The following is a 25,985-nucleotide window of genomic DNA, read 5'->3' as shown; positions in this document are numbered from 1 at the left end:
AGTACATTGCAGACTAAAGCTTCAGTCTTCTCCGCCGTTCCTCCTCCCTCTCCTGGAAAATAAACGACAGAAGAGCCCTCGAAAGTCTCTATATCTATATACATAGCATGGTGTACACCTATGCGTTTTATACACATGCTATACAAAAACTCTGATGTTAATTGACGAACGATATAAAATCTGTATTACCTTGCATGGCCCTTCATATATATATATATATATATACATACGGGTGTTTCACTTAAAGTGACCCAGCGCGAACCCATGCTAGAAGCGAGTAGGTAAGGAGCACATAGGTGACTGCAGTCACCTATGTGCTCCCCACCTACTCGCTTCTAGCATGATTTCGCGCTGGGTCACTTTAAGTGAAACACCCGTATATATAGAAGGGACGATCGCTGATTGGTCGGTGTCAGTTTATTAAGTGTGAAATTTAGGAGATGGAAAAAGTGAGATTTTTGGAGGAGACTCGGGAATATCGAGAGGCTTTCCGAGCGACGCGGTGGTGGGAAGGGCTTGAACGTATGATATTCATATTCTTGGCAGAGTCTGCCTGGGGGTTGAAGGTGGGGGTGGAACGGTGGTTGGCAGAGCGTCGAAGGCAGTGGTGCAGACCAGTGGCCCGATGGAGGCAACCCTGGTATTCTAACCCTATAGCTAGAGGGGGTTGGGGAGGGGGGGGGGAGAAAGAGAGAGAGAGAGAGAGGTTTGCTTCTGCGTTGCTGTTGCTGCTTTTCTGCTGCTGCTGCCTCTGCTGCTGCCTCTGCTTCTGCTACCAGTGGCACTATCGGTCGCTGCCCTGCCATCCACGCCACGATGATTTCGCTATTATCACTCCTATTCCTTCTGGCATCGCCCGCTTCGTTGCCAAAGAATCTCAAGAAGCTCCCTCCCTCCCTCCCTCCCTTCCTTCCTTCCTTCCTTCCTTCGCATAATCCTTACCCCATCCCCAATCCTTCTCACCGAGATATTTCTTATCCCGGTGCACGTAACCTCCTAACAAGCTACCAAAGTTTACCAATAAATTGTATGACGAGCCACTGGAATACCCTCGTGCTCGGAAACCTCCAAAGAGAGTGTGCCGCAACTTTCCACGCCCCCCCCCCCTCTTTCCTCTCCTGCGGATATTCCCCCAACCTGCACATCCACTTTCAAAATCTTCATTCTCGCCCCATCATTCTATATATATGTAACATTAAAAAAAAGCAAGAAGCAAAGAAAAAAAGTGCTCGGAGTTTCAAAGCTGTACGACTACATTCGTATACAATATTTATGTGGAATCAATCGCAAGGAAAGATTATTGTTCATTGAGCAACGAGAATGGGCGCCATATAATTTCGATACGTCAACATATGCCATTGAAGTTAAAACGGAGAAAAAAGAAATTGGCGAGAGCAGCGAGTACGAGGTTGTAGCGGCTGCTAAGAGAGTAGTGAGGGCTACGAGTTAATCAGCTCCGATTGGCCGATTCTTTTCTTTTGGAGAACCGTACCGTGTTTCTGCACCGGTTCTCCGCACGCAGGCGAGCCCGATGCTTCTCTTCTGGACTCGAACGCGTGTGTTTTTCAGTCCCAATGGAAGGAGAGCCACGGTCGGTTATTATGTCGGATTAGTATTGTGATTGTGTAACCGATGTGATGTGACTCCATTATGAAGTGCGTGCGCGCACGCCTGGCACATTTATACCAGCCAAAGTACCCATTGCTGCCCTCCCATTCAGTTTCATCCACTCGTCTCTTTCCACCAGGAGACCCGTGCCAAGGACCAAAAAATGAATAATCATTCCCGCGACACCTCCTTCAGAGGCACAGTATATACATATATATCCATCATTATTCCATTTATTTGTGAACTATTCTAAGCTCGCCTTCGGAATGACGGGACTTTACCTGCCGAGTTGCATGTATAACGTCGATGTATAAGTGAACCTTATACTTGCCTTATTATTGGGACATTTCTGAACTTCTCTTCAATCAAAAGAATTTTTCAATGGAAGAAATTTCTGTAACAAAAAAGATGCAGCAGCAATTTAAACGAAAGTGATCCAAAAAGATACAAGACTGTCCGTACTATATATATATATATATATATATATATATAATAGATTAGTTTATTCTTATACGAAAGAAAATAAATAATAACCGTGTAGTTCACAAAGAAACATATATTAGTATAGCTTTGTAATTAAGATAGCCGTCAGGTTTGTATTTCGCAAGTACAGAAACGCTTATTATCCTTTGGCCGTGTATTACGCAACAGCAGGATTACGGAGGACACGCGCCATTCCGGAAGAAAGCTCGAGAGCTTTCAAGCTTTCGGCAAGGTTTAAGCATCTCTTCCTCGGTCTCTTCGTGTGCAATCGATTCTTCCGCCATATCGCACGGACCACTTGAAGGGGCAAGAAGGCATGCGTTAGCACCCCGGCAAAAAAGTCCTCCCCCTCAGGGCCACCCGCAGGCTTCGCACTAAAATATTTACAGCATTGCAAAGCGGCTCTCCGAATTCGATGATTATTCAATATACGTGGTATGTATATATATGTATAGAATTTAAAGTATAAATAAGAATTAAGTTTCTTCTCCTACGATAATGCCCCAAGATTTGCGAAAATGGCAATATCTAGGAAGAAAATAGTCGAAGTGCATTCATAGGAGAAAGAGAGAGACTGAGCGGATGTACAGTTTGGAGAACGCAGGGACTCGCAACTCGCATTAGCGCCAATCAGTCAGAAAACCCCCTGCGGCTCGCGTCTCTACAATATTTATAGGGTTGCTTGCGCGATTTCCACTCGTGCGAGTTCGCCTCGTTGAGTGCCCAGGGTCCTATAACAAGTACCGCCGACTGTACGGGACACGAGTTCAAAAACGGGGAAAAAATCAACACGAATGCAAAATCCTCAAAGTGCGCGTGTTGGTTCGTTGAAAAATCTCCAATGATCATTGAAATTCTATCAGTGTGCGCGCACATGCACCTGAAGATAAGAATCTTACAAATAGAAGTGGAAACGTGGCCGATGTAGCCAGACACGCGTACCCCCCCCCCCCCCCCCCAAACACAGCATATATAACTTTCACGTTCAATTCAATTGGTTAAGAGTTGACGCGCGCTCTATGCGCCACTCGCTCCGCAAATCTGTAAAAACACTGAAATACGTCATTTCCTGCTTCTGCGGAGAAGCTGCAGGAAAAAAAGGAAGGTACAAGAGGATGAAGGATGTCGAGAGCTAGGGAGGAGTGCACGGCGTAGGGTAAATAAAGTTTTAAATTTCCGCAGTTCCCCTGGCGTTTCTGGCGTAGCGGTGGCACGGGCACATCGCTATCTGCATAATATATCTCTAATGTGGCGCTGCTGGAAAGTGGAGAGCAAGAGGGTGGCGAAACTTGCTCCGCGCGTGGTATAATGTAAGGAGAACGGTCGATGCGCTTGCCGCCGAACCGAAGACTTTCCGGAACCCTACGCGGAAGGGGGACTGGAGAGAGAAGTGAGAGCCAGCGAGCTTAAATAACGCGACTTTGGATTTATAGTAATACTTTTATGAAATAATGTTAGTGGCGGATATTAAGGCAGACACTGGGAACGTAGCTGGCTAAGCGCCATCTACACTCTTCTTCCTCTTTCTTCTTCTTCTTCTTCTTCTTCGAACGTTCTTTTTCCACAACGATCTTTCTTCAACAGCCCCCACTTTTCTTCGGCAATCTATCCAATCTCCCACCCCTTATCCGTCCGGATCTTTTCCACCCGGATCATAAACATCCATCCTTCGCACTGGAATAATAATTAAAAAAATGAAAAACTCCACGCTAAACGAAAAGCCTGCTCCTATATAATAATTTAAGCAGAAATTTCATCCATTACGATCGGGTATTTTCTACCGAAGAGCGCGTTCAGGAATGGAAGAGGAATGAGACTGGAAAATTAATCAGGATCGCTTAATTGTCCCCGGGAGTTTCGCAAGCAGCTGATTAACACGGAGCTTTTTCGCCAACCCTGGTATATCCGTACGAAGAATGGAAAGTGCCACAAGGTCCCGCGAGATGTTCCTTCGGGGTGAAAGGGCGCCAGGGCTAACGGGCCGTGGATAACGAAGCGAGATCCGCGTAAAATTCGAATTGCACACAAGCGCTCTTTAATTAGCGCATTGTTCATGAGAGGATAGGGGAGGTTAGGCGGATGAGAGGGGGTGGGACTTAAATAATTATCGTTTGGTAGTTGGTACAGTATATGTATATGAGCGCGCGACCCCCTTTTCCTCCCGCTCAAATCCCCGGCCCCTCTTCCCCCGGAGGCCGCATCTGTTTCTGATTATTAATTAATATCAACCAACCCGGGGCCGTCCTCGCATGAGCAAACTGCCGCTGCGTTGCCGCCACTGCGCTCGCTTCTTCTTCGCAGTCACTGCGGAGTGCGGGGACCGCGAGCGCACAAACGGCAATATTTTCTCTCTCTTGTTGCGTTGCTAGGCGGCGCTGGAGCTTGCTGCCGGCACTCGGCAGCGGCTGCTACGTGTCGCGCGCAGAAAACGCGCGATAGAGAGATAATCCGCTGGGGCTTCCCCACCATGAAAACGGATAAACAGCGCTGAGGGATAAAAGAGAGAAAGAGAGAAAAGAGAGGTTGGTTTGGGGATAAATCTCCCGTATTCATACGTTGCGCAGAAATGAGCAGAATGCCTGCTCGGCAGGCATTAAAATTAATGAAACGAACGGGACACACGCGCATTTTAACGAAAATGTATGCGAGCGATCAGGCGGAACGCTCTGTGTCCGACGTACAGCCGGCATGTAATACACAAACCTTCCGAATCTTCCGAAATCCTTCCCTTTTATCATCCACTCTCTCCTTTCTCCATTTATTCCTCGCGGTTTATCTCTCTTATGTATGTACACGATGTACAAACGTTCACGCAACTTCTTTCACTCTTATTCTTCTCATTTTCCATCGAGAAAACTCAATATCGAGTGGAGCCACAGTTACGACGGACTTTAATTAAGAAACTTAAGAGTTCGCTTTAGATGCTGACGCGGAAGATGCACTGACAGGTTGACGTATATATACCGTTGAGCGCTATTATCGAATATAAATTCGACCATTATCTTAATGATTAGTTTATAAATAGATCGACCCTTTGTTTTCCATTGATGAATATTATCTACTATAACCCTAGTATTATATTTAAGCTTAAACAACTACGATCAGTGCATTATAAAAGCAATTATCTATACGACTTCCGGTTCATAGCATTTACATACCGCCCAATGCTCCAATGTCTTGTTTCAAAATTATGCAATGACCAAGAATTTCATATTTATAAGTATAATAACGTTAAGTCTATAAACTGCGATATAATATTTTTTCTTTCTTCAAATATGAATTATAATAAATGATATATATATATATATATATATATATATACATATTACACATTGGGTGCTTTCCAATTAGCTAACAAATCGACACAATCGTACACAAATCACACATTGCATGCTACACCAACTGTACATTTGTGTCCAATTGTGTCGATTTTTAAGCTAATTGGAAAGCACATTGAGCTCTGTCCGACTGTCGGTAACTGCGATCTGCGTACCGACCCCATGAAGAACAGAGTGCTGCCATCTCTGATTACGATTAAATATTGCAGATTCTTTGCGATTTGATTAACCGATAGATGGCCATGAGTACCCCCCCACGAGTAGATGGCACTCCTAGTGTGAGTCTTACGAGAGTTACGACTAGTTATGGTGCTTTCTCTGCCTGGCGCCTGCTAGAAGCTAGATAATAGCTGTGTTTTATTTAGCTACACTTTTAACACTTTCCGTATTTCTGTCTTTGTCCATTGTATAAGTTGACACCTTAAAAAGTGCACAAAGTGTAAAAAGTGTAGCAACTTTTGGTAAATAAAACACAGCTAATGTTAAGTGATACTGAGTGAAGAAAAATGATTATGGATATGTTGGTTGGTTAGGTTTAACGATTATAGGTATTTATTTATTTTCTTTATTAAATTTTATATTTCAATATCATGCTTTCATCAAAGAAGTACAGCCGTTTCATTATATAAAAGAAATTGTTAAAAAAAGTTATCCTTTTTTTGACAACACTACTCCATTATTTAAAAATAATTATGGATAGACACTGTCAATAATAGTCTTACAAATCTTTGCCAAAATACTTTTTAAATGTTTAGACACTAATTCTCAAAAGAAATTTGTTAAATAAATTAGTGACTAAAATACTGTATATAAGTAGTAATCTATAAATAATTTGCAGGTAAGTAATTAATTGAAAGGCATATTTATGTGAGCAATTATTTATGATCTTATTAAAAAATAACAATTAAAGAAATTACTTAAGAAAAATGAATGTTTGATCGAATATTATAATGGAAAAAAATTCTGCAAGTCATTCAAAAGAAGTTAATACTGCAGCTGAAGAAAGTAGAATTGTAAGTGAGATACTTCGAGTTCCTTTTTTTTTCTTTAATAAATGCTTATGCAAGTTTTTTTTCTATGCAGCATGATGAAAATGTAAAGAGCGATTTAGAGTCTCGTTATGAGTGCCCTATATGTCTAACTTGGTTACAAGATCCAGTTTTGACAAAGTGTGGACATAAATTTTGTTACAAGTGTATATTCACTTGGATGGAGTAAGTTATTTTCAAATGCTCAAATAATTTTCACACATTTTAGAGAAATACCTATATATCTTATTTACAGGAAAGAAGGACCCCGTTGTCCAGTTGATGATCAGACTTTGGACGAAGAACGGGATCTTTTTAGAGATAGGTGTACTACTAGAGAGATGTCACAACAAAGAACAAATTGTCCTTATAATAAATCTGGTTGTACAGCTAAACTATTTCTCGTTGACATGGAAAATCATGTTAAAGAATGTACCTATAAAGAAAATCCTTGTGAAAAACAGAACATTTTATGTCCCTTTCAAAAACTAGGATGCTTTGAAGTTTTTAGTACAGAGGAACTTTCTCTATGTCATTTGGATACCTGCATTAATAAACATTTGACTGTAAGCTTAAACTGGAATTTTGAAAATGTATTTACTAAAACTGATTTTTCCATCTGTTAATTATTTTCTAAATAGATGATGTACAACGTTCTAACAAAGTTACCTTTACATCAAAGTGAAATTAATCCAGTAGCCATAGAATCCAAATTATGGAATCCTCCTCCAAAAGATACTTCTAAAGGTATATCTCAAAATAATTTACCTTCTGAGGAGTGCCAACAGCTGCTTCAGTAAATCTTTTTATAATTATTATACTCATTGTCAATTAGGCTAAATCATGGGTAACTGTATTTTTGTTACTTTTTTTTTAGAAATTTATACGAGAGAATAGTTGTACTAGAACAAGAGAATCGTGAACTTTCAATAATAGTATCAAATCAGAAAAATCAGCTAACTACATTGCAAACATTAATACCATTCAATCATGAAGAAATGTTATTGCATAATTGCAATGGAATTTATATATGGAGATTGAAATTGTTTGAAGAAAAACTTGTTACGATGATTAACGATCCTTTAAAAATGTTTTATAGTCCTGGATTTTATACCAGTACAAATGGATATAAACTGTGCGCCAGAATTAATATATCGTCTAAAAATTCTGACTTCCTGTCACTTTTGCTGCATATAATGAAATCGGAAAACGATGATGCTCTTGATTGGCCCTTTAACGGTATGATGTACTTTGTATTAATTCATCCAAATAATGCTGATAAGGATATCCGAGAGATTACATCATCTCAACCAGATCTGGAAGCTTTTAAGAAACCTACTAACGAGCTAAATAAACGCAGCTTCGGTTATACGGAATTCGTAAAATTAAGTGACTTAAATGACTTTTTACAAAATGAAAGTTTAATATTTAGAATTGAAGTGAAAGTTTCTGATAAATTCAAGATATCAACAATATAATCAATCTCTCACGAACTTGTATACTGTATTTTCATTTATAAAATATCAGAATGAAATAAAGATTTTTTATTTTAAATTTGTTTATTTTTTACGATCGATTGAAAATTTACATATTTAATATAGCCTATCTTAAACCATGCTCGATATGTAGCTGCCTCTGCTGTTTTGGTGCTCGAAATATAGTATTTAGGAGTGAAATTTTAAATTTGTTACTTAAGGAATCATTTTTGCAATTCTAAAATTGACTTATCGGTCCGACCGCAGAGGTAGTTTTTTAATTTTGGTTCTTAGTTTTGTATTTACATATAAATTAATCTTTTAATTCTTATCTGGTTTTTTGTACTTTGTACTTGTTGCAGTAACCTGAATATCGGAAAAAGTAGTACAGCGACACGTACATTAAGAAAGGAACTTTCTAAACGACGTATTCTGGAATATCTCAGTTCTCTACTGACTGCTTACGGTGCTGTTACCTACATTTACTATTAGCGATGTGCGAAATAAATTTGTTAGTTTTGGCCTTCACCACTGTCTCTATTATAGTTAGTACAGTAGGGCTTTTAATGCATTTCACTAAATCCTTGTTACCATCTATAGTGCTTGACATTTTTTACTACGGAAAGTGTGAAATAAATGTAGATGATAAATTTTCCAACCTTTTCAAGGTTTCTAAAAGGTAAATATGGAAAAAAATAAGCTCAAAAAATAAAAACAATTTTCATTAATCAAAAATGAATTTTCAGCTGGTACAAACATTTTTATATTGTGTCTTCACCGCTGGCCCTTTACACGCTAGGTTTAATAATATACGTAACTAAGTGTAATGGAGATGTACCCAAGTTTGTTCTACTTATACTAGATTCATCTTTGGGCAAATCAAGAAAAGCATTAAGTATGTACTAATTATACCGATAATTATTAAAGTGGTCTAAATCAATTTATATTTTAAGGACAGCATTTTCATATGAAATTCACACCAAATTTCATGTTCATAGTAAACTTTGATTAACCAAGACTAATAAAATTCTAAATTAAAATGTTATAAAATATAAAAAAATTTTTTAAATTATTTGAATGCAATTCATTGAGTATTTCGAAACAAGAAATTGTGATTTAGACCATTTTCACAATTATGGGCACAGTTATGTGCTTATAAATACTAGGTGTTCATAGTCTCGTTCACTTCCATTATTTCGAAAATTATATATTTTAAAGGAGAGAAATTAAGAACTCGTTTTTTTTACCTTCCCTAAACAGTATTTTAATGGTATCTATTTGACCTTGAAAGGTCACATGAAGCTCAAAACAATTTTTTCAATATCATTTTTTTTATAATTTTGTAGATTATCTCATGATTTTTCCAAAATAGATTTTATTTTATCATTCCATCCGGTCGTTCGCCAAATATTTCGATGTTTAATTCAATAAGGTTGGAGGATTTAATAATTTACGTGCCCGTTACGTATATAAGCGCTTAACCCCGCTCAGCTCTACTTACAATTTGAAATCGAAATATCTCATAAATAACTACATGAAATAATAAATTTAAAAAAGCTTTAGAAAGCTCTTGAGAAAAGCTAAAAGAATGTGCAATGAAAAATAGGAGTTTGCGTTTTAAAAGAATCGATTTTACCTTTCTATGACATTTCAAGATCAAATAAATATCATCATAATATAGTTTTGAAAAAATAAAACAATGCATGTTTTTTTTTGTTCCAAAATGCATCATTTCCAAAATAGCAAGAACGAGCACGACTATGAAAACTGTTTTAGATATATATTTAATTAAAAAATAATATCTTATTTTTGTTTTATTTCAGTTTCCCCTGAGTGTGCATTATTAGCAGTATTTCTTATTAATTTTCATTGCTGGAAGAGATTATATGAATCACACTGCGTAAATATTTTTAGTGATAAAAAAATGAATTTGCTTCATTACATTTTTGGAATTTTACATTATTTCGGAATTCTAATAGCCGTAATAGGAGAAACTCATAGTTTCACTAAAGGTACTTTTAAAAATATAATATTTTACAAGGAAGAAAATAATTAATAACATTTTAAAAACTATTGTTTAATTCTATGTAGGCTCTCACATGCCTTTAAATTGGAGAAATCTCACAATATATCACTATTTATTGGCTGCGATCTTTTTCTGGGTAGGGATAGAACAACACAAAGCAAATCTTATTCTTCGTAATTTACGAAAAGACAAAACGGGTCGTTTCATGAACAGTGGTTACGCAATTCCTACTGGCCAATTATACAATTACATATCTTCGCCTCTGCAATTTCTGGAAATATTAGTATACATGATCCTGTCCCTGATTCTTTGGCAAGCAAATAGCTTTCATTTCATCACAATTTGGGTGATTGCAAATCAGGTAAATAATAAAAAGTAATTATATTAGCCAAAACTATTACTACATAACAAAAATGTAAATTTTTAGATCACATGTTGTTGGATGAATCAAGAATGGTATACAAACACTTTTAGTAACTATCCAAAAGAACGAAAAATTCTGATCCCTTTTATTTATTAATATAATATTTCTTATAAATGTGTCGCTGTACAGTTTTTGCTAACAGATAATTCCATTAATGTAAAATAAATTTTGAAATGCAGTTACCAAGTGGCTTTCTTAAGATCATAGTTTTGACTTGACAATTATATTAATGCAGAGCAAAACATTAAAATAATTGTTAGATCATAATTATTTATATTATTGTTACTTTTAGTAAACCATTTGATCTCTAAATTTAAATACACAGGCACCTTCATATATTGGTTCCACATTTCATATTTTTTAGCAGAGTTGGACTTTTTACCAAAATTCATTTCTCAGAAAATGTGAAGTTTATTTGAATAATAGACTGAAACAGATAGAATTATTTCTCCCTGAGAAAAATGTAATAGCGCCCTTTCCTACTTATTTAATATAGCATAATGATATTGCTTCAAATTTGTTGTTTTTCTATTGAAGTAATATCAATATGCTAAATGATATTGAGTGAAAATAAATAAGTAAAAATAAAAACAAACACAAATCATTTTACCTGTAAGGATAGCCTTGTGCTTTATTCCTAAATATAGATAAAAGTAAGCTGAAAAATATTGCAACTAGGGCCAGCCCGACTACTGCAAATATCCGTCTTTTTTTCACGTCACCTTTACGTGCAGCAGCTTCTGTCATCGCTATCATTCCTAATACAACGGCCCCATCTTTTTATATAAATTAAGGAATTTCCTATCAAGTAGGTATTGTTAATATTAGACGAATACTCCCAAAAGGATACGTAAGACCATAACGATATAAGTTTCTAAAATAAATTGCCCTTGGGAAGAACCATGAATGTAAGCTACATTTCCATTGGGTGATTTATGAATAAATGGTGGTCCTCTGATATGATTCCACATTTGACCAGAGATCATAGTAAGAGTGAAAAACTGCAATATAAAATGGAATAATTTTTCATGGTTTCCAAATTCTCATTTCATAAAACTTACCAAAGCTGCAAATCCCCACATGGTTTTATTATACATGAAGTCCAAATTATTTCTTCTAAGATATAAGAAACCACCAATTAGAACCAAAAGCATTACTACAGCAACTGTACCAGAATAATTAGGTGGCCTAAATACTCTAATCTATGAAATGAGCAATATACTAATAATAACATATCTTTCTTCATATAATACATTATTAATTTTTTTAAAAATAAAATACCTGAATATCTGTTCTCTCAGAAATCCATTTTGAAATAGCTTCAGCAGCAAAGCCAACTCTTGGAATATCCATAGTATCAGCAGGCTTTGGCTTACCTTTAGGTGGAAAATGCATGTATATGGGTGCTGTGGTTAATTTCATCTGGAAAGTAATAAAATGCAGAAATAAGCTCTTTAATTCATTAAGGAATTAAATCATACCCACCATTTGAAACACATCTGATCCTTCATCAAAATCTACAGATGCAAAGAAAAGCTTGTTGGTATAAGACTGTGAATAGCGAAATGAATTTGCTACAATAGTGAATTCATCATTTGCATGCCTGTAAATTTAGTTTTATTTAAATAACTGTACTAAATTAATAAATCTAATGTAAATTACAGTACCCGCAAATTTGGCATTGTCTCATTGGTGCCATTGCAGTAAACATAACAATAACAGAATAATTTCGAGGTGTTGTCCTAATATATTCTTTGAACTTAGCACCGTTAAATTTAAGAACAGGTTTTTTCATAGCCATTTCTGTTAGTTGTTGAACACGATCTGCCAATGAAGAAGTTTGACTCTAAAAGAAATTTGTTATAAAACAATCAACACATTGTTTGACAATAGACAGAAAAGTATTTTTGAGTGCATATGTGTTAAACTAAATTAAAAAATAGATATGTAAATTGCTGTAAGGTTATTATAAAAGTAAGGTTAGTATAATCAAACTCACATTTTTATTCCTATATTGGCAAGAAACATTATTCATATAGAGCAATATTATTCCTAAAAGTACAATAAATACTTTCTCCCACATTTTCAAAAACTTACAGTACATATAAAAACTGTAAAACAGATTTTAGTCACACCAATTTCACCGCAGAAACCTGTCAAGTCAACCTTTGCTGTGTGCAGTCGGTGCAGTATCGTCGTGCAGTCTGCAATATTCCACGATTTGCAGTACACGTTGACCAGTTATATTACACCTATTGGGACCTATATTACACCGATTACACGTATATACATGTACAGTGCGGGAAGTTGATTCGTGGACCAGTATAGTATCTGCTAACTGCTTGCCTTTTACCATCCTATAGAATAAATAAAGTTAAGGCCCGGTCTTACAGGTCTCAATTAAATTAATTATGCTATATAATATTTAACATAAAATATATCATACAAAATACTCTACATATATTCCGCGTGACATTTATTACAGCATAATTAATTTAATTGAGACCTGTAAGACCGGGCCTAAGTCTTTAACGGGATCCCTCACGCCTACTTTACCGATAGTTCAAGTCAATAAACAATTAGTTTAATAAAAGTCAAATGCGAAACAAATTGAAAAAGCGGGCGTCTTTATGACAAGGTGCCAGTTCTAGCGAGTTAATCGAGTTTAAAAAAACTCAAATCGGATGAAAAATAACTGTTGTATCATTGTCCTGTGTTCTTGAGGAGGGGTCACTTGGTTATTTCCACTTCAAGAACGAGAGAGAGTGGTAAGCGTTATTCTTCATCCGATTTGAGTGTTTTTTAAGCTCGATTGACTCGTTAGAATTGGCACCTTGTCATAAAGAAGCCCGTTTTTTCAATTTGCTTTGCATTTGACTTTTATTAAAGTAATTGTTTATTGACTTGAACTGTCGGTAAAGTAGGCGTGAGGGATCCCATTAAAGGCTAGCCGGGCTAGCGCTAGCCCCAACCCAAGCCCCCAAACCGGGCTTGGTGAACCTCACCCTAAAAGTGCCGAAACAAGATAGACGAGGTCTGTTCTTTTTCGCCGTTTGCTGCACTAGTGCAATAAGTTAGAGTGGAGAAAACATGTTTGTCTTATTTCAACTAATTGCATTAGTTCGATAGTGCAGCGAAAAGGAACAAACGGTCGGCTCCGCTGGTGTCGGCACTTCGGCACTCGGGACAGTCGGGACTACTCGGGACTACTCGGGACTCTGGACACTATCATTTTTATACTGCTAGCGGATGGCGATGGAGTGTGATACATGACTGGATATGACATGTCTTAAGTATTTATTTGCATATTGTACTATAGTTGCATTATAAATTATTTCTTATAATAAAATCCCGTATAATATTCATTATTTATCTTAGATACACTGATGAAAGTTTTTAGCAAACTTTCTATTCTGAATAATGAATTAATAATTACTTATTAATTTCAGAGTTTTGCATACTGCACATGTTTTTCAAATGGTAAATATTAATTTATCTGATAATGATACTTGAATGACTTTAATTTACTTTTACTAATTGTGTATTACTTTTTGTAGTTTCGCTGTTGGGGAAGAAATAAAATTACAATTTCTACGGGTAGAGCAAAGTGATGAATAATAATTCTTGTGTAAACGTACCAACGCATTCCACAAGATCATCAAGACCATTTATAAATAATGATGACTGATCATAGTGAGGGTACTTTGGAAGATTGCAAAATATTGCTGTTATTATTATGTGGATTTCCTCAAGCAACTATTATTCAATAGGTATGTATTTATAATACTAATGTATTAAGAAAAAATAAGTCACTTTTATTGCTGAAAACTTATTATTATCATATTTCTGACCTATATAGATTTATTGAATATGACTGGACAGCAGAAATAAATTATCAGCTACGGCATGCAATCAATGATGGTTTACTTTTTGGTGCTGTTTTCCTAGATTCAAACACCTGATTAAACCTATGATTGTATTGTAAAATATTAGAATTTATTTAGAACATATGTAGCAACTTCAGAAAAAGATATGGGACCATCAGTGAGATAAATTATTTGGAATCATATAGTTAACACAATAAGGGTTAATAGCCTTATATTACTGTGAAATACAAATTCATGCCATGAATAATTATACATGTACGTAAATATTGGACATTACAAATTTGTCTCAGAAAGTATTTTAGACAGATGAGAAGCCATCGTACAGTTTGTTTGGGAATTTGATAAAATTTTATTACTGGTGTTTAGTGCTGTTGTGGTTTTCCAAGTTTTTTTTTTTTTTTTGAAGGTATTAATTCAATATTTATCCCTTAAATTATCAATAACAATGAATCTATTTATTTTCTTGTAAAATGTGCAAAATATTTGATTCTAATACTATAATATGTGTCACCTGCATAATTATGCTGGTATCTTTTGAAATGATTGCTTTTCATGATAAATGTCTTTGGCAAATTCTTAAAGAATTAAATTTTTAATGATGTTTTTGGTTGCAAGTATTAAATTCTTTTGATTTGTATACATTTATCAGTTTTATAAAATAAACTTGGCTTGCCTTATTTTCACAGAATAAATTGTTAATTTTTTTAAGTACATTTTCATAATAAGTTATGGTTATAGGTAAAAAATGAACATAATGTATATAGTACACTAGATGTAAGAATAATATTGATAATAATATGTATATGTAAGGTGCGTTAAGCCCTTGACATGCAATGATGAGTTGGACTCGTCATTCATTTCGTGTGCCATTGTAGACTAACATCTCTAAGACGTCAAAAACTGTCGTTATATATATCAGCCTTATTAAATATTCTATAGCAATGTAAATTTGAAAATTAAACATTCTATTTCTAAGCTTGTACACGAGTGTCCGTATGTGAGTTACATTGAATAGTATTCAGTGGTTGCATCGACGTGTATTTTATTTGTATGACAAGACATTAATAATATTTTCACTTTTTACTTAGGCCTTAGGGTCAATTCGACCCCAAGTAGGCTAAACTTATGTCTGGCTTGGTGAAACCTACCCTTATGGATACATAATTTATAACATATATGCAGTACATTATAAATCCTTAATTGAAGTTTGGCTCCCTAACCGTATTTTAAAGCACATACGTATGGAAAATTTTAATGTTGAATAAAATTTGATTATTTATATAGGCCCGAATCTTTAAACGGAATTTAAGCTTAGTACGGTCTTAGTTAAGATCAATTGTATCACTTTTACCTTCAATATAATGCTCAGCGAAGTTTTCGTTTTAATTATTTGCTGAGCTGAAATTCACACAAGCTTAGTTTGGTTTATAAATTCAAACCATGAAGATGATTTAAAATCGACTTCTCACTACAGTAATCGAAATATATTTAAAAGCCAAAATAAGGGTCTTAGCAAATAAAATTATTTAAGCATGCAGTAAAACGTAAATTATTCATTGAGACCTGTTAACTTTCTGAATGTTTAAACCTGTTATACACCCACAAGTTAATTATTTTTGTGCGCTAAAATTACATCTTTGGGCTGTTAAGGTTTAGGGTATGTTTGTAAGACACATGATACCAATGCACAAGTCCATTGATTCCTCACTAAACAATGTTCATTTGCAAATATTCTAATAATAAAAGAAAACTGAATAAAATATCCATTTCAGTAACAAAAATCTGTTGATAATTCTTTAAAATTTTCAGAGATTCTATATGAAATATCAAGCAAATTATTCTTTTGATTATATAATTTATTTCGTATTACTCTTCCATACAAATAAGTAAAATAAATACAGCATAATTACAGTAATTTCAGTTGTTTAAAAAATTTCTATTCATTTATAGATTGCAAAAAGATAATGAAAGAGAAAATGTATTATAAAATTGTTAGTTTACACTATATTTAAACAGTCGTTCTCGCATGGTATTTTACAGAAAAATAATCAGCCGTTTCTGAATTTATGTATAGCTTTGATATTGGACCTTTGCATATTGTTACTGGTTCTTTTGCAAAATTGTACACCTCCGTTATGTACTTTTAAGCAATAATTAGTAAGCTCTTCACAAGTGGGAACTTTGATGATATATAGAATCAGGTATGAACAACGGTCATTGGTCAGTTGCGTAAAAGAAGACGTTGGATTGGTTGTCGGGCATGGAGCGAAATTGTGTAACCGTCAGTTTGAAAAGAGAAGAACCGGTAGGGAAGCGCGTGAATGTTCGTTGAGGCAGGGGTCTGGGATGCGTGCGTGTGCCCGGTGCCGTGTAATGCAATTCTCCGTCCCATACGGTGATAGAATACCGAGGAGAGAACATGCTTAAGAGTCTCGACGTGCAGTGACTGCTCTTCCTACACATTTGTTTCGCGCGTTTTCTCATTTTCCATCTATCTCAATAACGACGAAGCTACTGTAAAACTGTAGAAAAGTGAAAAATGTCTTTTTCCAAGGCTAGGATTCAACGATTTAACGAACTTAGCAGTAAGTTTTTAATCATATAAACAATCTTTCAGTTTCAATCAGTTGTCTTCTTTAATTTAACTCTTCAAAACATGCAAGAACACTGCTTGTAATTTTTATTCTTATCGCAATTATATGTCGATACTCATTATGGACTGGTTTTATAAATGCTTTGTACTACGCCAAAAATTAATGCCCCATGCATGTATCTTTAAAAATTTGAGTTTCTAAATATACAATTATAATACTGATACCGTGGATTTAAATGTGCAATGTTTATATACAAGTATGATTTATAAATTTACAACAATGGGAAGGAAGGTATTGAACTAAGGATTAAACAATTGGGGTAGCCATCCTTGGATTTCGTTGACTATACCTGGTAAACTCGGCATAACGTGGTGTCCGTGCACTGCAAAGAACGTAAGGAATAAGGATATGTGTGTCCTTTGCTCTACTCGAAACAGCTGCCAACCCCTCCCCCATTCGGAGACCGCGCAATAGAGAATTCTTTCAGCTTACCCTCCCTTTCTTGTTTTCTTCTCTCTCTCTCTCTCTCTCTCTCTCTCTCATTTTTTTCTTCCTACGGAACCCCCAACACGTTGCGCATCGTTAACTTTCCCGCGCGCGCATTCTTGAGAACTTTAAAACTGCCATTGTCTCGAAAATAACTTTGTTACTTTCAATTTTTCGATTAACAAATGATGTAAAGCTTGATTAGTATTTTCTTTTTTTCATTAAAGGTGAAGTCCCACCACCAGGAGCATACGACCCTAAATTTGACACGAAAGTTAAAGGCCTGGTAATTGAAAAGACGGAAAGATTTCAAGATAGCAAGAGTGTGACCAGCAGTAGTACAGAATGCAACTTGTCCGTTTCCAGCAAAGGTACTGGGGTGTCTCCAGCTACCAGTTTCAAAGTGGTACATAAATTTATAGTCTTTTTCATCTTTTTTATTTATTCCTTTCCAATATATTACAATATTACTTTTCTCATTCAGCCTCAACCACTTCGCAAGGGCTTGATCAAAAATCCGACAACCCCGATCTCTGCTTCCAAGGTCAAATCAAAGACTACAGGGGTGGTTAAAGAATTGAAGGTAAAATATGAAATGAAGCACGAAGTTGCTGATCTCAAAGTGGAGTGTGAGAATAAGACTCAAACGATTAAGGAGTATGAAAAACATATCGAAGATTTGAAGAAAGACATCAAGACTTTGAATGGTCAGGTTGAGGACTTATTAATGAAGCAAGCAGCAATCGAGGAACAGCACAAGACGGACTTGGAGGCAATGGTAATTAAACTTAAAATTTAGCGAATTAATTTCGTAGGAAATTAAATACTTGCGCTGGTAAGAAATTCATAGCTACTTGTGTCTGAACGATCCAATGTGCGCGTAGAGTGGCACGCGACGCGCGTGACGGTTAGTGAGAGAGGAACACGACGCGTCTGACAGTCGGAACGTGTTCCACTTTCGCTCACTGTTTACCGCAAGCCAGGCGCGTGGAGTGGCACGCCGTGTAGCTCCGGCCTTAAAAAAACTGGAAAATATATGATTTATATCTTCTAAACTTTTTTATTTTCGACCTATAAATTCTAATCATTTTTCGTATTAAGCACAAACTCTACACCTTCGCTATGAATTTTGTTGACATTTATGGGCGCAGTGTTCGACAAAAGCATCGAGACGCGCGTGGCACGTCTCTCCGGCGCAAAAAGTTAAAACTGTCGTGGACACATAAAAAAAAACACGCTTAGAATGAAAAATTACCTTTTAATCAAATGAAATGAAAGAGTAATACGAAAATTTTTATTTTTTTTTAGGCAAAGCTGCAACAAGAAATATTAAACGAGCACAATGGGAGACACTATATTGAGACTGAATTATTACGCGCCCAGTTGCTGGAATTATCTAATGAAAAGGAGCAAGAAATTCATTTGAGGAAAACTAGAGAAGAAGAATTAAATGGCCGATTACATACATTATTGGAAAAAGTAGAGCGCCTGGAAAATGAATTAGTTAGAGAGAAGGAAACTGGTGGGCTTGTAGAAAAATTGAAGAAGCTTCAGTTCGAGGCAGAGGAAAAACAGAATATTCTTACTAAAGAAATCGAGGAACTGCACAAGTCTAAAGAGAAGGACATAAGCTGCTTGAAAGAGCTTATGATCACGAAAGAAATAGAGCTGAGAAATGTCCAGAATGAAATGCAGATACTTAAGCTCCAAAATGACGAATTAAAGGCTTCCATAGAGACCATGGAGCAAAATCATACCTCTTTTTTGAAATCAATGGAAAGTGAAAAATGCCAATTGTCTGTATATATAAGTAATTTAGAAATTGAGCAATCTGATATCATTGGAAAATTGGAGAGTAAACAAACTGCCATATTGGAGCTTCAAGCTTTATTGTCAGCTCTTCAGTGTGAGCTGGACGAGCTTAAAGCAGAAAATGAAAGACTAGCAAATGAAAACAGTAGGAAAATAGAAGATCTCGAGTGTAAGCATGCGGAAGAAATCAATAAAATTAAAGATGAGTTTGGTCAAGAGAGAGATGAGCTATTAGACAGAAATAAGTACGAGGAAAATGCTAGGGTGAAAATGGAGGCCAGGATTAAAAACAGCGACGATAGAAATCTCTTTCTTTCAGAGAAGTTGCAAAATCTCGAAGAGCTTTATAAAGAAGCGAGGGAGCACTTAAAGACGGCTGAAAAAGAACTGGAGTCTTCAAATGTGAAACAGAGTCGTTTAATTGACAAGCATACGGAGAATATTCAAGCTATGCAAAGCCGTCACGAAGAAGAGAAGCAAGCGTTAAGACAATTGTTAAATGAAACAAAAGAAAACTATTTACGAGAAATAGATAATGTAAGTAATTATACTATAATACTTCTCTTACAATCGTTTTGCAATGTTGAATAAATTTTGTTCTATTTATAGATAAATGAGAGAAAGGAGAAGGAAGTAGCGGAGGTAAGGGAGGCTTGCTATAAACAAATCAAGAAAGAAAATAGGAAGATGAAGGAGCATGCTACTAAACTCGTTCAAAATGCTGAAGCTGTTACGCGTGAAACACTGGCGGCTTGTCGATCTGAAAGCGAGGAGAGAGTGAAGAAAGTGATTAAAGAGAGCGAAGCAAAGGTGAGTATTGGACAGTCGAGGATTTTCAAGTAAACTGGAGGAAATTATATTCAAAGATAATTTGGTGCAGATGAGTGCTATGGTTCGAGAAACTCGCAGTGCGGCTGAAGACGAGATGCGTATGACCGTCGAGAGTTACAAAAGCTGTTTAGAAGGGGTGGAATCGGAGCGAAATTTATTAAACGAACAACTTGCGAAGAAAGACGAAGAGATCAAAATGCTGACTTTAACAGTAGAAGAATTAAGAAAAACGGTAGAAACACAGGTGAGAGAATCGTGGTAACTTTTGACAAGATGTTTCTATCGACGAGGCTTTAATGAGAAAATTATATTTTGTAGGAAAGCTTCGGTCAAAGTTTGCAAATAGAACTGGATAAAGCAGAGGCAGCATTAGCAGGGAAAAAGGAAGAATTGAGGGCATTGAAGGATCAGGTGCGATCGGAAGCTGCTGAAATGGTCTCGAGAAGAAAAAGATTTGAGATGATAATGAGCGACAATCAAGCATCGTTGGCTGCTCTAACAAGGCGTTTGGCACAGAGTCACTCGGAAGTGGAGAGACTTCAGGACGAATTAAAGCGCAACGAGGACTGTATTCACGAGCACAGAGAAGTGATTAATACCATGCGGAATAATACACAAATGGTTCAAGAGCAAGTATACTCCCTGCTGCAACAGCTGGACGCTAAAAAAGAGCTCATTGATGAGCTGAAGGCTGGAAGCATTAACGAAATAGATTCTTTGAAAGCGATGTTTGATGCTAAAATAGAGAATTTGAAAGAAACTTCTACGCAAGAGATTCAAATACTCAAAGATGAAAATGTTAAAAAGAGTATAGAAAATGCTGAGATTAAGACGCAATTGGATGAAATGGGTAGGCGCATTAGCGAAGCTCAAATTATCCTACTGACTTTGGAAGAGCAGAATGATTCTCAAGCAACGCAAATAGCAAAATTGGAAATGCTGAATAACAAGTTGCAGGGAGAAATAAACGATAAAGATAAGGCTATTATTCATACCAAGAATTTGCTCGAAACACAATCCATGGAGCATGAAGCTGCACTCAATGAGGTAAGAAAGATACGAGTAATCAATGAATTACTTTCTGCCGAATTGTCTTTATCATTACGCTTTACATTTAGGCTAATCAAAAGATTGCTGAGTTAACTAACAAATTAGGAATTATTGAAGAACGTGATTGTCGTATTAAGGTAATTCTTGTTTATTTATTAATTATAATGTTTAGGAAAATATATTAGGAAGTTAATGAAAAAAAAAAATTGTAGGATTTGGCTACTCAGGATAAACTTAAATGGAAATCTATTGACAAATGTCTAAAAGATGAGCTACAAAAAGAAAGAGATTCTCGAGAATTAATAGAGATGTAAGTGACAAGTCTATGATTCGTACAAACATTTATGATCAGAGTTGATTTAACATATTTTATCATTCTTTAGCGAGGTGAATAGATTGAATAAATTAAACGAATCAATTAAAAAGGAATATCATGACATAAGTGAAAAATACGCCGAAGTAATTGGCCATCAGAATCACAAGCAGAGAATTAAACACGTCGAACAGCTAAAAGAAAAAATTAATCGCTTGGAACAGGTGCGTCTCTTGTTCATCCTTTTTGCCTTTATTGTTACATTGATTGGCTTTTTTATGAACTTTTTCACTGTTCTATAATTGCTCCGAAAAAAATTATTTGGTTTTATAAAATTCTGTCCAAACCATAAATTTTATATTTATTCATGACTCTTGAAACTATACACATATAGTTTAATATACTTTACTATTCATTTGTATATTTTTAAAAAAATTGCTATTTATAACGTTTTATCTTTGAAAACGGTTGTCTATTGTTTATGCTCGAAAGTTTATATAATTAAAATAAAGTAATTATTATTTGACCGTGGAATTGGTCTTGTCTATTTATTTCTATTTATCTGTACCATAGTGAAATGGTCTTGTTTAATTTGACTGACTTTTTTAGGAGCTACACGCAAAGATGAAATTAGCTGATCAACAACAAAAAATGATAGAAAAACTAAAGACTGAGGAAAAACGGTGTCACGGTAAGGGCAAGGAAAATGTGTTAGGAATTCCAAAAAGCAATCACACGACTCCAGTATCATCGCCACATAAGCCCTTGACGCCGCTGCGAGATCGAAATGATTAGACTTTAAAATTTTATACCGTTTACTTAATTTCCTTGTACTCTCATATTTTCCACATGATTTAACCCTCTTACCTATGTTATTCCCACCACCGTTTTTTCGTCCTTTTCACCCATTTGTAGAATTACAAGTTATTTTTGTAAGTCATTATTATATATATATTATATATTTATTGAGTTTTACGAAGAGTCATCGATGACTGCTTCTATGTATAAATTATTTTCACATCGATACTACGAAATTGTGCATTATTTGATAATTGCAATTAAATGGTCCTTACCTTTTTGTTGAATAAAGAGAATCAGAATAAAATGTGCCTAAGCTGGTCGTTCGTGAAAGAAAGAAAGATCGAGAGAGAGAGAGAGAGAGAGAGAGAAGGAATGTTTGGGAGAGAGTTTCTCGTGTAATTGAAGATGTCGAATGGTAGGAGGGGCGTCTGAATTAATTTCTCGATGCAATCCAGGATCGAGCCGATTGTGCAGCTTCTAAAAAATGTCGATCGATCTGCTCGCTTTGACGATTTCTGGCAAGTCTCGGTAGCTTTCACAGTTGACCCCATTCGGTGCATTGCGTCGAAGAGGCAGGGTGGAAGAAGGGTTCTATCCATTACGTGGGTCGTTGAAGGAAGCACCCCTGGACCGATAGAGACGCGAGTCGGAGAAGGGCTGGAAGGGCGAGTGGAAAGATCGCTGCAGAAAAATGACCGGTTGACGCAGGGCGAGCTTTATGGACCGATCGAATCGCTCGCACCTCTTTGCACTGGACCAGAAAGGGTTTGACCGTGAGACCCTTTCGGAGCCACGATAATTACCCCCAGTGGTCACTTTGACGAGAAGGCAAGACGAAAACCCCCTGATTTACCGGTGAGCATCCTGCAATTTCGTCTCGTTCTGCCTCGATTAGACCGAACAGAACAAATTTTACGCTTGCTCAATTCTCGATGCGAGATCTTTCCTTCTCGCTCGGTACACCTAAATTGCGACAAATGAAATCCAACCGTTTCTTGCTTCGCCTTCTCCCTGATCTCCCGATCAATAATGTCAATGCGTCTCTCTCTCTCTTACCATCGCGCTCTCCTTGGCACCTTGCTGATCGAAGGGTCGCCTCTGAGCAAAAAAAAACACGTTAATTAAGGACTTGGGAGGTCACAAAAGATTCAGCGGGAGAAACCCATGCAATGGACTCCTCGCTGTACACATATTCTGCTTCAGGACGAACGCTGTCCGCTTGAGATGCTCGAGATTTTATCCGAGCCAGCGCGTTTACGTTGTAGATATGATTTTCAAGGTTCGTCATAAGTGAGCCACGGATGAAGTAGGAGAGAACTATTCCAGTGGGCGGCATGGCGAATAGAGGACACGGAATGGAAACGCGCGCGCGCTCCGTTCGACCGTGCGGAGGAGAAAAGCGAGAGTGACGATGGAGCAGACGAAGAAAGCGCGTACGTACAGGGATCAAGCTATATGTTGGTCGAGGGGGAGTGATGGTGTAGGGCCGTGGAGGCAAGAGAGACGGAAGAGAGTATATGGAAGGAGGAGTAAGAGAGGCCTAGAAGAGCGCACGAGGGAGCGAGATAGACGCGCGGAGAGGAGTATAGTCTGCAGTATAGGCGGAATGAGTTCATCTCCGCTAATGCAACCAGCTAAGTTAACTCGCACATCCTTCTTAACGCGCGTGGCCTCGCGATAGTCGCGATTATGACAGTGCTGAGCTGCCTTGATATTGCTCTGCTCGTATCATATGTATACGCGTTGCTACGTACGCCACGTATATTCTATATATCCCCCCTCCCCCCCTCCTCTTACTTCCTGGTCACTTCCGATCTCGATTGTGCAACGCGGCTCTTCTCATTGTTTGTCCGCGATCGAATTGCTCGCAGGCTGCAATTAAATATCTCGAGGTGCACTCTGTGTACGAGTGAACACCAATGTCTGTATATATATATATGTACATATACCGAATTGCCGCGCCTTGTACGGCGAGCCGAGAAAATCTCATTTCCAACCTCGAAATTAACGAAGAGTCTATTGCTCCCTCGCTATAGATACGAGATCGTTCGACGCGTAGCACTGATCTCGTTGAGCGGATCGAGAGAAGGGAATCTTGAAACTCTCTCGTGGTGTGTTGCATAAGAATTTATTCTTTTCATTTTTCTTATATATTCGCGCAAAGAATTCCGTTGCGAAATCGCGACGAATTTTTTTGAACGCTCGTTATGTAAAAGTTTGGTATACGAACGATCGAGGTATCGAGGAGGATGAACGTCGCGTCTCTGTTGATTCTCGAGCGTCCTTCGAGGAAGCAGAGCCGTGTTTTATTTATACTGGTTTGTGCCGTGTCGAGAGCACGAGTGTGAACGAGGCTTTATGCCGGTTGCACGGTATGTACGAGAGGCACGAGAGCGGAAGGAGGGTTTACATATTCCATATCTCGCAACTCGCTCCTCCTCGTCTCCGTTCCTAGCCCTCGTGCGCACGGCTTACGTCATCGACACATATTTCGGACGTTGCACAGCCACGAAGACTTCCTCCTTAAAAACTCCCCCCTCCACTCGACGCTCCGCAGCTTGATTCATCCGAAATAAACTGTACGCTCACCGCGAGACTCTTGCAGCGTTTCGTCCGTCTTCGCGGAGCATCTCGATCCAGCGTGATTCGCGTAGGAAAAATGGCCGAGCGAAAAGTGAAAATCAATTATTCGGTTGAAAGGATAGCGCAAGCGTTTAATTCCATTTATTCGAGCCGATATTTGCTTGGGGAGATCGCGCTGTGCTTTTCTGTTTGCACAACTCCGCTCCCTTTTCTCTATTTTTGGTACGAGTTGCTCGCGCGAAGAAACGTCCTATCGTCGTCGACAGAACGGGATCGAATAATTAAATTGGAATAAGGGAGCTAAGGCAAAAATGTGGGGGAAGAGGCAAATTAATTAATGGGAAGAAACGGCGCGGGTATAATAATGGAAATGCTCGCGCGAGTGGGAAAAGTTTGCGATCGTAGGAGCGATTATAGTGGGAGGGAGGGGAGAGGGCTTCTAAACACTGGTCATTTTCTAATTGTACGAGCTTTCAGCGATCCAGCTATAGCCGAAGGTCTAATAGGTCTAATTGGTTCGATAGACAGTCTGCTTCTCGTTGGAGAGATCCTGCATCTGTGACCAGTCCCTCTTGCTCGACGTGTAATCTTGTTCCGATATCGCTATTAGTCCACTGCAGAGGGTCCTCTGTCATTATAATATACTGTACCACTTCCACTCTCCACCTCGGTCAACATAATCGATCGAGCCTCGCACAAACGAAATGCCCCTAATGGTCGAGGGCAAAAAAGAAAGACTGGTCTACATGACTCGTGTGTGTATCTCGTCACGTGACTTTGGTTGAAATTTAAAGACAATAAGGAAGATCGAGGATGCAGCTGGTGTGCCTGTTGGTGGAAAACTGTAAGCTAAACTGGCAAACGCGTTGGTCGAGCGAGATTTATTTGCACGAAAGTCCTGGTTAATTTCGCAGGATGGTGAGACGAGAATCGGGGGGGGGGGGGCAATTACGAATGGCTCGTTGGAGGAAGATCCGTTTCATTAGCAGGCGAGATTGGCCACTCGCACACGTCGACGATCATTAAGAAGTATATCAGAAGTATCGGTGGTGTTGCGCAGACTATATCCTGGAAGAGACGACTGTGGTGTGCGAAGAAAAACTTATGGTCAAGGGGGGGGGGGGGGGGGGAAAGGGGCTGTCCTGCGTGTTTTTGGAGCTTTGCCAAAAGCCTGGCTCAACCTTATCTCTCATGCTTTGCTGGGGGTAAAAGGGTTCCCCAACAATCCTTTCACGAATCACATTAA

General features: G+C 37.4%; 4 protein-coding genes and 1 long non-coding RNA gene across 9 annotated transcripts; 4 read left to right on the top strand and 1 right to left on the bottom strand.

The window, feature by feature from the left end:
* Nucleotides 1–5,728: 5,728 nt before the first annotated feature.
* LOC136778402 (TNF receptor-associated factor 6-B-like) lies at nucleotides 5,729–8,437 on the top strand. Of its 4 annotated transcripts, XM_066735217.1 has the most exons (7): nucleotides 5,729–5,977; nucleotides 6,268–6,442; nucleotides 6,513–6,643; nucleotides 6,714–7,023; nucleotides 7,099–7,253; nucleotides 7,335–7,696; nucleotides 8,295–8,437. In XM_066735217.1, the coding sequence occupies exons 2-7, from the start codon at nucleotides 6,380–6,382 to the stop codon at nucleotides 8,300–8,302; spliced, it is 1,029 nt and encodes a 342-aa protein (XP_066591314.1). In that variant the 5' UTR covers nucleotides 5,729–5,977; nucleotides 6,268–6,379; the 3' UTR covers nucleotides 8,303–8,437. The 4 variants fall into 4 exon arrangements, with proteins under 4 accessions (XP_066591314.1, XP_066591313.1, XP_066591312.1 ...); XM_066735216.1 differs by lacking the exon at nucleotides 8,295–8,437 and having other exon boundaries at nucleotides 6,352–6,442; nucleotides 7,335–8,011; XM_066735215.1 differs by lacking the exon at nucleotides 8,295–8,437 and having other exon boundaries at nucleotides 6,340–6,442; nucleotides 7,335–8,011.
* A 399-nt stretch (nucleotides 8,438–8,836) lies between these two features.
* LOC136778404 (polyprenol reductase) lies at nucleotides 8,837–10,581 on the top strand. The gene is made up of 3 exons (XM_066735220.1): nucleotides 8,837–9,944; nucleotides 10,024–10,319; nucleotides 10,386–10,581. Exons 1-3 carry the CDS (start codon nucleotides 9,857–9,859, stop codon nucleotides 10,476–10,478), a joined length of 477 nt encoding a protein of 158 aa, XP_066591317.1. The 5' UTR covers nucleotides 8,837–9,856; the 3' UTR covers nucleotides 10,479–10,581.
* Ostgamma (oligosaccharide transferase gamma subunit) lies at nucleotides 10,456–12,719 on the bottom strand. The gene is made up of 8 exons (XM_066735219.1): nucleotides 12,382–12,719; nucleotides 12,050–12,228; nucleotides 11,868–11,985; nucleotides 11,664–11,804; nucleotides 11,444–11,584; nucleotides 11,233–11,383; nucleotides 10,993–11,158; nucleotides 10,456–10,809 (listed from the first exon to the last, which is right to left on the bottom strand). The coding sequence occupies exons 1-8, from the start codon at nucleotides 12,484–12,486 to the stop codon at nucleotides 10,794–10,796; spliced, it is 1,017 nt and encodes a 338-aa protein (XP_066591316.1). The 5' UTR covers nucleotides 12,487–12,719; the 3' UTR covers nucleotides 10,456–10,793.
* Nucleotides 12,720–13,071: 352 nt separating this feature from the next.
* Nucleotides 13,072–15,251, top strand: LOC136778405 (uncharacterized). Of its 2 annotated transcripts, XR_010823415.1 has the most exons (5): nucleotides 13,072–13,416; nucleotides 13,504–13,675; nucleotides 13,832–13,862; nucleotides 13,940–14,152; nucleotides 14,242–15,251. It is a non-coding gene; the product is annotated as an uncharacterized lncRNA (long non-coding RNA). The 2 variants fall into 2 exon arrangements; XR_010823414.1 differs by having other exon boundaries at nucleotides 13,095–13,675.
* A 1,045-nt stretch (nucleotides 15,252–16,296) lies between these two features.
* On the top strand, nucleotides 16,297–22,448 carry LOC136778336 (putative leucine-rich repeat-containing protein DDB_G0290503). Its single transcript, XM_066735086.1, has 11 exons — nucleotides 16,297–16,854; nucleotides 17,577–17,755; nucleotides 17,834–18,127; nucleotides 18,658–19,698; nucleotides 19,771–19,971; nucleotides 20,042–20,236; nucleotides 20,311–21,039; nucleotides 21,111–21,179; nucleotides 21,255–21,352; nucleotides 21,426–21,579; nucleotides 21,965–22,448. Exons 1-11 carry the CDS (start codon nucleotides 16,809–16,811, stop codon nucleotides 22,148–22,150), a joined length of 3,192 nt encoding a protein of 1,063 aa, XP_066591183.1. The 5' UTR covers nucleotides 16,297–16,808; the 3' UTR covers nucleotides 22,151–22,448.
* The last annotated feature ends 3,537 nt before the right edge of the window (nucleotides 22,449–25,985 follow it).

This window comes from Prorops nasuta, unplaced genomic scaffold (genome assembly GCF_024137725.1).
Source record: "Prorops nasuta isolate Cenicafe-Biocafe unplaced genomic scaffold, Cenicafe_Pnas_1.2 PNAS00014, whole genome shotgun sequence".
NCBI lineage: Eukaryota > Metazoa > Arthropoda > Insecta > Hymenoptera > Bethylidae > Prorops > Prorops nasuta.
The sequence above is the reverse complement of the archived record's forward strand: the minus strand, read 5'-3'. Positions and strand labels throughout refer to the sequence as shown.